Source organism: Pseudophryne corroboree, chromosome 4 (assembly GCF_028390025.1).
Source record: "Pseudophryne corroboree isolate aPseCor3 chromosome 4, aPseCor3.hap2, whole genome shotgun sequence".
Taxonomy (NCBI): Eukaryota; Metazoa; Chordata; class Amphibia; order Anura; family Myobatrachidae; genus Pseudophryne; species Pseudophryne corroboree.
Window position 1 is genome coordinate 725,687,923 of NC_086447.1, and position 14,209 is coordinate 725,702,131.

At 45.4% G+C, this 14,209-nt stretch overlaps 1 protein-coding gene across 1 annotated transcript in view; it reads right to left on the reverse strand.

Moving 5' to 3' along the window:
- The window catches only part of MTR (5-methyltetrahydrofolate-homocysteine methyltransferase), a 224,570-nt gene that overhangs the window by 182,016 nt on the left and 28,345 nt on the right, over positions 1–14,209 (reverse strand). Inside the window, exons 7-9 of the mRNA XM_063918059.1 lie at positions 13,380–13,439; positions 3,197–3,291; positions 425–525 (exon numbers count right to left, since the gene is read on the reverse strand). Of these exons, the coding sequence (XP_063774129.1) occupies positions 425–525; positions 3,197–3,291; positions 13,380–13,439 (256 nt within the window). The remainder of the gene's footprint in view (positions 1–424; positions 526–3,196; positions 3,292–13,379; positions 13,440–14,209) is intronic.

Genomic DNA, 14,209 nt, shown 5'->3' on the forward strand with positions numbered 1-14,209 from the left:
GTTTACTACTTATGTTCAACAGGTTTGTTTTTTGTTTGTTGTATTATTGTTGTGTATTTACTTTAAGAGGAAAAAAAAAAAAAGATTGCATTAAAAAAATTCCCCAATCCTGACCAAGAACAGTAGGGATCGGCAAATTGGGCATTTTTTACATATTTAATTTCCCTGATTCCAATATGGAATGCTGATCAGCACTGGATTCAGTTGGTGGATCGGCATTGCCCACAGATTAGGGAATTAGTACCGCGGAAGTATGGGGGCCATAAGACAACACTTCAAATAATTATTGCATAAGCTGCTTTGTAAGCATACTGTAGAACACAACATTCTGTCAAAATACAATGCTCATCCCTCTATGACCTTTAGGAGAACTGCAGCATTCCATCAGTAACTATAGAAGGGTTTCAGTCACTGGACAGCTTACCTGCATTTGGATAACAGATAACATATGATGTTGTGCATTTCCCAATGGCTTCAATGAATGGTCTCATTTCAACAGCACCCAAAGCACAGTTTAGGCCAATGCTTAAGAGAAAGAAAAATAGATATCATGGTGATCACTGTAATTAATAATGCTTGGGTCACATTACACATACTACATGTATACATATGAATGCATGATTAATGACCAAGTAATGCTACGATTACTAGTTTTACCAAGACTTTATATACTAAAAACAACCTGAACGCTTTTAGCGATCGGAAAGGAAACAAAACTCTAGGCACAAACCGAATGAGAGAGAGAGAGAGAGAGAGAGAGAGAGAGAGAGAGAGAGAGAGAGAGAGAGAGAGAGAGAGAGAGAGAGAGAGAGAGTGTGTGTGTGTGTGTGTGTCAATATATTTAAAGAGCAAGTAATATGCCATCCATCCTTAGATATAGGGCTTATGGCAGAGAGGGGTAATGTAATAGCCTTTTGCTGTGGGAGGCAGGAAACTGCAAGATTCCTGCGACTCTGCACAATGTTTTAAGGCGGCAACAAGTTAAAAAGGCAAAACCAGAATCAGACAGATGCATGCATGCCGCAGACTATTCCATTTCCCCCAGAGTCTTTTACTTTGCTGCCCAATTTCTTTATTTGTCTCACAGAGTTAACAGTGATGAAGAACAAACCCTTACTGTGACTGACAAGTACTTCCATCCTTTTAGATGGAGACAGATAACATACTCCTTGGAGAAAAACAAGGTAACACATCCACCTTATAAAGAAACAATCTGGATGGACATGCACATAGGTTCTGAAGCCATGTACACAGAATCCTAAGACACATTTACATCCTTGCAGTAGAATTGGGAGCTCTCCCAGTACTAGAGTACAGAAGCACTGCTCACTAACAAGAATAGACCACAACAAAGAAAATTCAGATGATTGGGTGGGAATTTGATAATTCCAATACTTTATGGATTTCTCTTTCCCAGAACTGCTCCCTAATGACCCAAGGCCTGGTTTCAGGACTTCTACAAACATCTTCTGCTTTGCAGGGCTGCCAGAGTTGTTCATAAAAGGAAAGACCCATGGAAGATGACGATTGGGAGGAGGCACTCCAGGATTCCAAGTTGGCTCCCCCAATAATGAAGAATGTCTAGCATAATTAAAGTGATTTCATACTACACAGACACAGTGAGTAAGTACATTCAATGCTGATAAGTATGAGTTAAACCCAAAATGTTGCAATTTTTTAGGGTTTTTGTATTATGTAATTGAGTAGTTAAAGGCTGCAAATTTCTGGAAGCAAATCCTAAAGTTTCTGAATGATGATATGGGCACTACTGTGCCAACGACTCGAAGGTATAATGTAATATAATATCAAACTGTCTCAAGACCCTTAAATTTAAAGTCTTGTTGCAACAATTGCAAGATGGCAGCCAAGCCCTAAAACATCAATGGTAAGTGAATGACTCTCCCCAGTTTATGCCTTCCCGCTATAAAGAAATGGTCATACCATTGCTGTGGCTGCCCAGATCATTTTTACTCTAGACTTTCCACCCACTGAATGTTGCATATGCCTGTTCCAGAAGTGGGTAATACAACACTATACACAGGCTACACCTCCAGCTTTACACCTTACATGCAAATACTCTGAAGCCTCAGTTAACACCCTAGTTGTGTATATAACTTGTTGGGCAGGATTCAAATGATCCATCCTCCCTCCCGCCCCATGGTGGTATTCTAATGCTACTGCCGACGGGTGCGACAACTTTATTTAAGATGGAGGTAGTGAGCTGAAATGCGTGTAAAGAGACCCGTTTGGGTCGCCAAATGGGTCTCTTCACGATCGCGCCCATTACTTTAGTCAGGTTTAGGCACTTGACGCGCCTAAACCAGGACTGTAATGTGCGCGATAACAGGGCACATTTGAATATCGCCCGTCCATCTACTGTCACTTTAGACAGGAGGTAGCGGGTGCAATATCATTTTAATTCAGCCCATTGCATTACATACCTATAAAGCATCCACGGCATCCTAGTTACAGTATGGATCTTGCTCTGTTTTGTTACAATGTCACATGAGCCATATACTGTATGCTTTCATGCCTTATATTCACACTTTATTTTTATTTTATTGTTTTTACATAAACTTTGCATTCTCCAATATATCCACGATTAGTGTCCTGTACTACAATATGCAACACTGCCCAATAAGTCATTTGAAAAATATAAAGAAAAATATAAAACCAAAAGTCATAGTTAAAACAGAGGGAAATATGACATTCCCTGGTAAACTTGGGACAACTGGCGCCTCTATGTGGGCAAAGACGGCATTGTTGTAGTACTGTATGTAAAGAAATCAGAAAGTATAAGAGGGGTAGTTTAATTTCTGAGAGGCTAATCAGCCCTTAAAAAGTTTATATAAGGGTAGAGGTATTTGGTTTCTGATTTTGACCATGCTTTTTTAGCTTAAAATGTGTTTAGCAAATACTTCCTTTGTTTTCTAAATTATTTGAATAACTATGCTTACCTTTCAACTGGGACACTAATGAATTACACAAGCTCGGTGTCTGGCTGACTTCAAGCCTGCATTTCACCTGGTTTGAATCAGCCACAGAACCTGTGTAATCCATGAGTGTCCTGGTTTAAAGGGGTAGTATGTTAAGTCTATGAATAACAAACAAGTCTTTTCTGGCTTAGATGTGACTGGAGTGCTTTGTCAGCTGCAGTAGGAATATAAAACCACACATATAACAATGGTCTGCTTACCACAGTGGCTCAGCATGTGACACACTAATCACAAATGCTTCCCCTGTTTGACCAGAAAGGGTTCGTCCACTTTTGTCTACAATGGTCCCTGAAATCTAAAAGGATTATAAATATATTAATTTAAAAAAAGTGTAACACCACATGTCATGTCACATATATAAACTGCATGCATACATATACAGCATTATCATTACTTCCAGTAAAATAAATTACAAGAATGCGTAAATGTTCATCTATATACAGTAATGAGACAGAATATCAAGAACTTAATATATAACAGACATTAAGGGATATATGCAATTGCGCTCGAATTCCCGAAATTGTCGAATTTTGGGTCATTTTCGCCAAAAAAAAAAATTCGTCAATGCAATTCAGTGCTTTCCGTCAAAAAAACGGACTTTCAAAATTCGACTTTTTGAAATTCGACTTTTTGCAAATTCGACTTTTCTGCAATGATACAAATGCTGCAATTCGACAAAAGCATATTCAATTCAAGTTTGGAAATTCGACAGCAGTGCTTTTAGACAGTAAATTCGTCATTTTCAATCCGCCACACTTTGGAGGGTGAAAACAATAAAAAAAAAATTAAACATGTTTTTTTTTGTGGTTTTTTTTTGGGGAATAGCATATCTATTTATATTAGAAGGGATTAGGTACTTTTTTTTTTTTTTTTTGGAGGCACAAGTATTATTTATATATTTTTAAAAATATTAATTTTTTTAATTTTTTTTTTTTATTGCTGGAACGGTAAAATAAAAAAATAAAAATGGCGTGGGGTCCCCCCTCCAAAGCATAACCAGCCTCGGGCTCTTCGAGCTGGTCCTGGTTCTAAAAATGCGGGGAAAATTTGGGCAGGGATCCCCCGTATTTTTAAAACCAGCACCGGGCTCTGCGTCTGGTGCTGGTGCAAAAAAATAAGAATTTACTTACCGATAATTCTATTTCTCGTAGTCCGTAGTGGATGCTGGGGACTCCGTCAGGACCATGGGGAATAGCGGCTCCGCAGGAGACAGGGCACAAAAATAAAGCTTTAGGATCAGGTGGTGTGTACTGGCTCCTCCCCCTATGACCCTCCTCCAAGCCTCAGTTAGGATACTGTGCCCGGACGAGCGTACACAATAATGAAGGATATTGAACCCCGGGTAAGACTCATACCAGCCACACCAATCACACCGTATAACTTGTGATCTGAACCCAGTTAACAGTATGACAAACGTAGGAGCCTCTGAACAGACGGCTCACAACAAATAACAACCCGATTTTTTTTGTAACAATAACTATGTACAAGTATTGCAGACAATCCGCACTTGGGATGGGCGCCCAGCATCCACTACGGACTACGAGAAATAGAATTATCGGTAAGTAAATTCTTATTTTCTCTAACGTCCTAAGTGGATGCTGGGGACTCCGTCAGGACCATGGGGATTATACCAAAGCTCCCAAACGGGCGGGAGAGTGCGGATGACTCTGCAGCACCGAATGAGAGAACTCCAGGTCCTCCTCAGCCAGGGTATCAAATTTGTAGAATTTTGCAAACGTATTTGCCCCTGACCAAGTAGCAGCTCGGCAGAGTTGTAATGCCGAGACTCCCCGGGCAGCCGCCCAGGATGAGCCCACTTTCCTTGTGGAATGGGCCTTGACAGATTTAGGTTGTGGCAAGCCTGCCACAGAATGTGCAAGTTGAATTGTGCTACAAATCCAACGAGCAATCGTCTGCTTAGAAGCAGGAGCACCCATCTTGTTGGGTGCATACAATATAAGCAGTGAGTCAGACTTTCTGACTCCCGCCGTTCTTGAAATATATATTTTCAATGCCCGGACCACGTCCAACAACTTGGAATCCTCCAACTCGTTAGTAGCCGCAGGCACCACAATAGGCTGGTTCAGGTGAAACGCTGACACCACCTTAGGCAGAAAATGAGGACGCGTCCTCAGTTCTGCCCTGTCCGTATGGAAAATCAGATATGGGCTCTTATATGATAAAGCCGCTAATTCTGATACTCTCCTGGCTGAAGCCAGGGCCAGTAGCATGGTTACTTTCCATGTGAGATACTTCAGCTCCACCGATTTGAGCGGCTCAAACCAATGGAATTTGAGAAAATCCAAGACTACATTAAGATCCCACGGTGCCACTGGGGGCACAAACGGGGGCTGTATATGTAGTACTCCTTTTACAAAGGTCTGGACTTCAGGAACTGAAGTTAATTCTTTCTGGAAGAAAATTGACAGGGCCGAAATTTGAACCTTAATGGACCCCAATTTGAGGCCCATAGACAATCCTGTTTGCAGGAAATGTAGGAATCGACCCAGTTGAAATTCCTCCGTGGGGGCCTTCCTGGCCTCACACCACGCAACATATTTTCTCCAAATGCGGTGATAATGTTGTGCAGTCACCTCCTTCCTGGCTTTTACCAGTGTAGGAATGACCTCTTCCGGAATGCCTTTTTCCTTTAGAATTCGGCGTTCAACCGCCATGCCGTCAAACGCAGCCGCGGTAAGTCTTGGAATAGACACGGTCCCTGCTGAAGCAGGTCCCGTCTTAGAGGTAGAGGCCACGGATCCTCCGTGAGCATCTCTTGAAGTTCCGGGTACCAAGTTCTTCTTGGCCAATCCGGAGCCACTAGTATCGTTCTTACTCCCTTCTGCCGTATAATTCTCAGTACTTTTGGTATGAGAGGCAGAGGAGGGAACACATACACTGACTGGAACACCCACAGTGTTACCAGAGCGTCCACAGCTATTGCCTGAGGATCTCTTGACCTGGCGCAATACCTGTCCAGTTTTTTGTTGAGGCGGGACGCCATCATATCCACCATTGGTTTTTCCCAACGGTTCACAATCATGTGGAAGACTTCTGGATGAAGTCCCCACTCTCCCGGGTGTAGATCGTGTCTGCTGAGGAAGTCTGCTTCCCAGTTGTCCACTCCCGGAATGAATACTGCTGACAGTGCTATCACATGATCTTCCGCCCAGCGAAGAATCCTTGCAGCTTCTGCCATTGCTGTCCTGCTTCTTGTGCCGCCCTGTCTGTTTACGTGGGCGACTGCCGTGATGTTGTCCGACTGGATCAACACCGGCTGACCCTGAAGCAGGGGTTTTGCCAGACTTAGAGCATTGTAAATCGCTCTTAGCTCCAGTATATTTATGTGAAGAGACATCTCTAGGCTTGACCATACTCCCTGGAAGTTTCTTCCTTGTGTGACCGCTCCCCAGCCTCTCAGACTGGCATCCGTGGTCACCAGGACCCAGTCCTGTATGCCGAATCTGCGGCCCTCTAACAGATGAGCACTCTGCAACCACCACAGAAGAGACACCCTTGTCCGTGGCGATAAGGTTATCCGCTGATGCATCTGCAGATGCGATCCGGACCATTTGTCCAGCAGATCCCACTGAAAAGTTTGTGCGTGGAATCTGCCGAATGGAATCGCTTCGTAAGAAGCCACCATCTTTCCCAGGACTCTTGTGCATTGATGTACAGACACTGTCCCTGGTTTTAGGAGGTTCCTGACAAGTTCGGATAACTCCCTGGCTTTCTCCTCCGGAAGAAACACCTTTTTCTGAACCGTGTCCAGAATCATTCCCAGGAACAGCAGACGTGTTGTCGGGGTCAACTGAGATTTTGGAAAATTCAGAATCCACCCGTGTTGTTGCAGCACTACTTGGGTTAGTGCTACTCCGTCCTCCAGCTGTTCTCTGGACCTTGCCCTTATCAGGAGATCGTCCAAGTAAGGGATAATTAATACGCCTCTTCTTCGCAGAAGAATCATCATTTCGGCCATTACCTTGGTAAAGACCCGAGGTGCCGTGGACAATCCAAACGGCAGCGTCTGAAACTGATAATGACAGTTTTGCACCACGAACCTGAGGTACCCTTGATGTGAAGGGCAAATTGGGACATGCAGGTAAGCATCCTTTATGTCCAGGGACACCATAAAGTCCCCTTCTTCCAGATTCGCTATCACTGCTCTGAGTGACTCCATCTTGAACTTGAATTTTTGTATGTACAGGTTCAAAGATTTCAGATTTAGAATAGGTCTTACCGAGCCGTCCGGCTTCGGTACCACAAATAGCGTGGAGTAATACCCCTTTCCCTGTTGGAGGGGTACCTTGACTATCACCTGCTGAGCAAACAGCTTGTGAATGGCTTCCAATACCGTCGCCCTGTCTGAGGGAGACGTTGGCAAAGCAGACTTTAGGAACCGGCGAGGGGGAGACTTCTCGAATTCCAACCTGTAACCCTGAGATACTACCTGCAGAATCCAGGGGCCCACCTGTGAGCAAGCCCACTGTGCGCTGAAATTCTTGAGTCGACCCCCCACCGTTCCTGAGTCCGCTTGTAAGGCCCCAGCGTCATGCTGAGGGCTTTGCAGAACCCTGGGAGGGCTTCTGTTCCTGGGCAGGGGCTGCTTGCTGCCCTCTCTTACCCCTTCCTCTGCCCCTAGGCAGATATGACTGTCCTTTTGTCCGCTTGTTCTTATAGGACCGAAAGGACTGCGGCTGAAAAGACGGTGTCTTTTTCTGTTGGGAGGGGGTCTGAGGTAAAAAGGTGGATTTTCCGGCAGTTGCCGTGGCCACCAGATCCGATAGACCGACGCCAAATAATTCCTCCCCTTTATACGGCAATACTTCCATATGTCGTTTGGAATCCGCATCACCTGACCACTGTCGCGTCCATAAACTCCTTCTGGCAGATATGGACATCGCATTTACTCTCGATGCCAGAGTGCAAATATCTCTCTGCGCATCTCGCATATAAAGGAAAGCATCCTTTAATTGCTCTATAGTCAATAAAATACTGTCCCTATCCAGGGTATCAATATTTTCAGTCAGGGAATCCAACCAGACGACCCCAGCACTGCACATCCAGGCTGAGGCGATGGCCGGTCGCAGTATAACACCAGTATGTGTGTATATACTTTTTAGGGTAGTTTCCAGTCTCCTATCTGCTGGATCCTTGAGGGCGGCCGTATCCGGAGACGGTAACGCCACTTGTTTTGATAAGCGTGTGAGCGCCTTATCCACCCTAGGGGGTGTTTCCCAGCGCGCCCTAACCTCTGGCGGGAAAGGGTATAATGCTAATAACTTTTTTGAAATTAGCATTTTTCTATCTGGGTTAAACCACGCTTCATCACATACATCATTTAATTCCTCTGATTCAGGAAAAACTACAGGTAGTTTTTTCACCCCCCACATAATACCCCTTTTTGTGGTACTTGCAGCATCAGAGATATGCAAAGCCTCCTTCATTGCCGTGATCATATAACGTGTGGCCCTACTTGAAAATACGTTTGTTTCATCACCGTCGACACTAGATTCAGTGTCTGGGTCTGGGTCTGTGTCGACCGACTGAGGTAAAGGGCGCTTACAGCCCCTGACGGTGTCTGAGACGCCTGGGCAGGTACTAACTGGTTTGCCGGCCGTCTCATGTCGTCAACTGATTTTTGTAATGTGCTGACATTATCACGTAATTCCATAAACAAAGCCATCCATTCCGGTGTCGACTCCCTGGGGGGTGACATCACCATTATCGGCAATTGCTCTGCCTCCACGCCAACATCGTCCTCATACATGTCGACACACACGTACCGACACACAGCAGACACACAGGGAATGCTCTTATCGAAGACAGGACCCCACTAGCCCTTTGGGGAGACAGAGGGAGAGTTTGCCAGCACACACCCAAGCGCTATAATATATATGGGAACAACCTTATATAAGTGTTGTTCCTTATAGCAGCTTAAATATATCCAGTATATCGCCAAAAAATGCCCCCCCTCTCTGTTTTACCCTGTTTCTGTAGTGCAGTGCAGGGGAGAGTCCTGGGAGCCTTCCTCACAGCGGAGCCGAGCAGGAAAATGGCGCTGTGTGCTGAGTAGAATAAGCCCCGTCCCCTATTTCGGCGGGCTTTCCTCCCGTGGATTTAGATAATTGGCATGGGTTAAATACATACATATAGCCTTAATGGCTATATGTGATGTATTCTTTTGCCTTAAGGTAGTAAAATATTGCTGCCCAGGGCGCCCCCAGCAGCGCCCTGCACCCTCCGTGACCGCTTGGTGTGAAGTGTGTGACAACAATGGCGCACAGCTGCAGTGCTGTGCGCTACCTTCATGAAGACTGAAGAGCCTTCTGCCGCCTGTTTCCGGACCTTCAATCTTCAGCATCTGTAAGGGGGGTCGGCGGCGCGGCTCCGGGACGAACCCCAGGGTGAGACCTGTGTTCCGACTCCCTCTGGAGCTAATGGTGTCCAGTAGCCTAAGAATCCAATCCATCCTGCACGCAGGTGAGTTGAAATTCTCTCCCCTAAGTCCCTCGATGCAGTGAGCCTGTTGCCAGCAGGACTCACTGAAAATAAAAAACCTAAAAAACTTTTTCTAAGCAGCTCTTTAAGAGAGCCACCTAGATTGCACCCTGCTCGGACGGGCACAAAAACCTGCTCGGACGGGCACAAAAACCTAACTGAGGCTTGGAGGAGGGTCATAGGGGGAGGAGCCAGTACACACCACCTGATCCTAAAGCTTTATTTTTGTGCCCTGTCTCCTGCGGAGCCGCTATTCCCCATGGTCCTGACGGAGTCCCCAGCATCCACTTAGGACGTTAGAGAAATACTGGGGACAAAACGAGCAGGGGTCCCCCGTATTTTTCACACCAGCATCGGGCTCCACTAGCTGGACAGATAATGCCACAGCCGGGGGTCACTTTTATACAGTGCCCTGCGGCCGTGGCATTAAATATCCAACTAGTCACCCCTGGCCGGGGTACCCTGGGGGAGTGGGGACCCCTTCAATCAAGGGGTCCCGTCCCCCCAGCCACCCAAGGGCCAGGGGTGAAGTCCGAGGCTGTCCCCCCCATCCAAGGGCTGCGGATGGGAGGCTGATAGCCTTGAGTAAAATGACAGAATATTGGTTTTTCCAGAAGAACTACAAGTCCCAGCAAGCCTCCCCCGCAAGCTGGTACTTGGAGAACCACAAGTACCAGCATGCGGGAGAAAAACGGGCCCGCTGGTACCTGTAGTTCTACTGGAAAAAAAATACCCAAATAAAAACAGTACACAGACACCGTGACAGTAAAACTTTATTACACACTGCCGACACACACATACTTACCTATGTTCAAACGCCGACATCGGTCCTCTTCTCCATGTAGAATCCACGGATACCTGAAAAGAAAAGATCAATATACTCACCTCAGCCATGGTCCAGAGATAAATCCACGGACTTGGCAAAAAAAGAAAACGAACACCCGGACCACCGGACTGAAAGGGGTCCCATGCTGACACATGAGACCCCTTTCCACGAATGAGACCTGTCAGTGACAGCTGTCACACAAAGGTCTCTAAAGCCAATCAGGAAGCGCAACTTCGTTGCGCTCACCTGATTGGCTGTGCGCTGTCTGAACTCAGACAGCGCATCGCACAGCTCCGTCCATTATATTCAATGGTGGGAACTTAGCGGCTAGCGGTGAGGTCACCCGACGGTCAGCGGCTGACCGCGGGTAATCCCACCGCTGACGGCAAAGTTCCCACCATTGAAACTAATGGAGCGGCTTTGCGATGCGCTGTCTGACAGCTCAGACAGCGCACAGCCAATCAGGTGAGCGCCACGGAAGTAGCGCTTCCTGATTGGCTGAAGGGACTTCAGTGACAGGAGTCACGTGATGTCCCGGCATTCGTGGAAAGGGGTCTCATGTGAAAGCATGGGACCCCTTTCAGTCCGGCATGGAACGGGTGTTCGTTTTTTTTTTTTAACAAGTTCGTGGATTATCTCTGGACGTGGATGTACCTCTGGACGCTGGAAGGTGAGTATAATTGTTTTCACAGGTACCCTCGGATCGTCGGAGACCGTGGCAGTCGGCGTGTCAACATAGGTAAGTATGTGTGTGTCGGCAGTGTGTAATAAAGTTTTACTTGTCACGGTGTGTGTGTCATGTTTTTATTTGGGTATTTTTTTTCCAGTAGAACTACAGGTACCAGCGGGCCCGGTTTTCTCCCGCATTCTGGTACTTGTGGTTCGCCAAGTACCAGCTTGCGGGGGAGGCTTGCTGGGACTTGTAGTACTGCTGGAAAAAACAATATTCTTGTCATTTTACTCAAGGCTATCAGCCCCCCATCCGCAGCCTTTGGATGGGGGGGGGGACAGCCTCGGGCTTCACCCCTGGCCCTTGGGTGGCTGGGGGGGGGGGACCCCCTTGATTGACCAGGGGTGACTAGTTGGATATTTAATGCCACGGCCGCAGGGCACTGTATAAAAGTGACCCCCGGCTGAGGCATTATCTGTCCAGCTAGTGGAGCCCGATGCTGGTGTGAAAAATACGGGGGACCCCTACTCGTTTTGTCCCCCGTATTTTTTGCACCAGCACCAGGCGCAGAGCCCGGTGCTGGTTTTAAAAATACGGGGGATCCCTGCCCAATTTTTCCCCGCATTTTTAGAACCAGGACCAGCTCGAAGAGCCCGAGGCTGGTTATGCTTTGAAGGGGGGACCCCACGCCATTTTTTTTCCGGGTTTTTCCCGTTTTTTCCCGTTTTTTTAAATCGCGGCAAAATCCGGCAAATCGGCCGATTTTCGCCCGCGGGACTGTCGAATCCGTTTTTCATTGAATATGGTGAATTCCGGCAGCCACCTGCCGGAATTCACCTGTCGAATTGTGTCGAATTAAAAAACGGCGATAATTTGCCGCGATTCGCCGTGAATTGCATATACCCCTAAATCTGAAACAACTATTTAGTACATGCCTGGCCAACATGTGGCTCCCCAAGCTATTGTGAAACTACAAGTCCCAGCATACCTTACAAACGATCAGCTGTTAAAGCATGTTGGGACTTGTAGTTCCACAACAGCTGGAGAGCCACAGGTTGGCCATTCCTGATCTAGTAGAGCTGGGGGTTCTCAACGCCAGTCCTCAAGTACCACCGACAGGTCATGTTTTGTGGATTCTTTTAATCATGCTCAGGTGAGTTCATATATTTTGCTGCGTCAGTAATTATCCCACCTCCTTCCACAGACAGAAAAAGTTTCACTGTGATGTAAAGCTAGCCAAACACCCAAAGATTTATTGTCCAATCTAATGGGCCCTACACACTTGCCGATGTGTATCAGCGATATGAACGATCTCGTTCAGTAATGAACGATAAATCGTTCATATGCTCAGTCTGAATGCACCAACGATGAACGATGCGTGTCCCAGCGGTCGTTCATAGTTGGGTTTTCCCTCATTTAGCATAGCAAGCCAATTTGGATGATGGACCTTAATCGTTGAAAACGAACATCGTCCAAATAGGAAACATCGATTGATTTGACCAATTTGTCTGAGCGATTGTTTTTGCCAGTTTTCCGGCATTTCGGAGCAAATGGTCAATTGCCATTTGCTCCCATACATTACCAGATTTTCGTTCCAACCAGCCAGACTGGACAATAAATCTTTAGGTGTATGGCCAGCTTTAGACTTCCTATACTCTGATGTCACAAAATGTTTCCAGACGAGATACACTGAGCATGAAACTCAGAAAATTAGAATGAGAGAAAGATGAGAGACATGAGTCCGAGCAATGCAGAAGAGCTGAAGGCCGCTATTGAAGCATCCTGGTCTTCTATAACACCTCAGCAGTGCCACAGGCTGATAGAATCCATGCCACGCCGCATTGAGGCAGTAATTCATGCAAAAGGGGCCCAAACCAAGTACTGAGTACATATGCATGATTATACTTTTCAGAGAGCCAACATTAATGTATTTAAAATCCCTTTTTCACTGATTTTATGTAATATTCTAATTTTCTGGGATTTTGGATTTGGGGTTTTCTTAAGATGTAAACCACAATCATCAGAATTATAACAAATAAAGGCTTGAAATATCTCACTTTGCATGTAAGAGTCTATATAATATATTAGTTTCACCTTTTAAGTTGAATTACTGAAATAAATGAACTTTTGCCCGATATTCTAATTTTCTGAGTTTCACCTATACATGGGATGCTCACACTGATGCATTCCCAGAACATCACTTACAATATGTAGAGCTGTTATAATGAATTCAGAAAATAAATATCTTGAAAACATGGTAAATGCACAATATGTTTGTGTGCACAATATTGGGTTAATGTCTGGCTGTGTGTAAGTGACAGGTACCCTAAAGTGTAGGTTCAATGTAATTTATGTTTCAGTTCAAAAAGGTGTCCGTATTACTCACAAATATAGGTCTAGGCTTGTATTCTTCTTCAAACAGTTTCTGGATAGCAAACAGAGCTGCCTGTTAAAGCAAAAGAATATTCTCTAAGCACATGCAGTTTGCCAGTCTGTAGTACAATAAGCTCTCACCACTGCAATATTAATGCTCCGACAAAATAATTATTGCACTAGCATAAAGTCAGTTACACATATACACACACAATATACCTAATTATTATTATTTTTTAAATGTATAAGGCGCCACAAGTGTTTCTCAGCGCCGTACATATGAAGATACTGTAGACTAATCTAAAGATACTGTACACTATATATGCAGGTGTCCCTAGAATTGTTAGGAAATGCCTTCCGATCACCCATCACAATCTCTGTCCCCAGCAACGGCAAGTGCATCATTATAGATTATCCTATCCTGGACACCCAAGAGTCCTAGCCTTTGAGGAATGGAGCTTTCAAAAAATAGAGCAATGCTTTCGATAGTAAGAGTGCCAGTATAAGACACAATCCCGAATAGTCAGTGTGATTGCAGCCTGTCTTCTGACACTCCAGACTTCCATATTGCATTCAGTCTGCAACAGTAACCTGGGTTCAGCATTTTCAAGGGACACAGCAGCACCTGACTGATAAGGTATAATACATGGCCCATACCTGGGCCTCCTGAGTGTGCTATAGTCTACAATGTAGACCGTAGCAGTGAAAGTTAAACCATATGTACAGTAACTACTGCACAACACCAAAACATACAGGAGCCTTCTTTTTTCTTTTCTGTCTGAATTCAACCCTAGAGGGCTTCCATGATGCAGACTGCAAGTACTCTAAGGGGGAGATTTATCA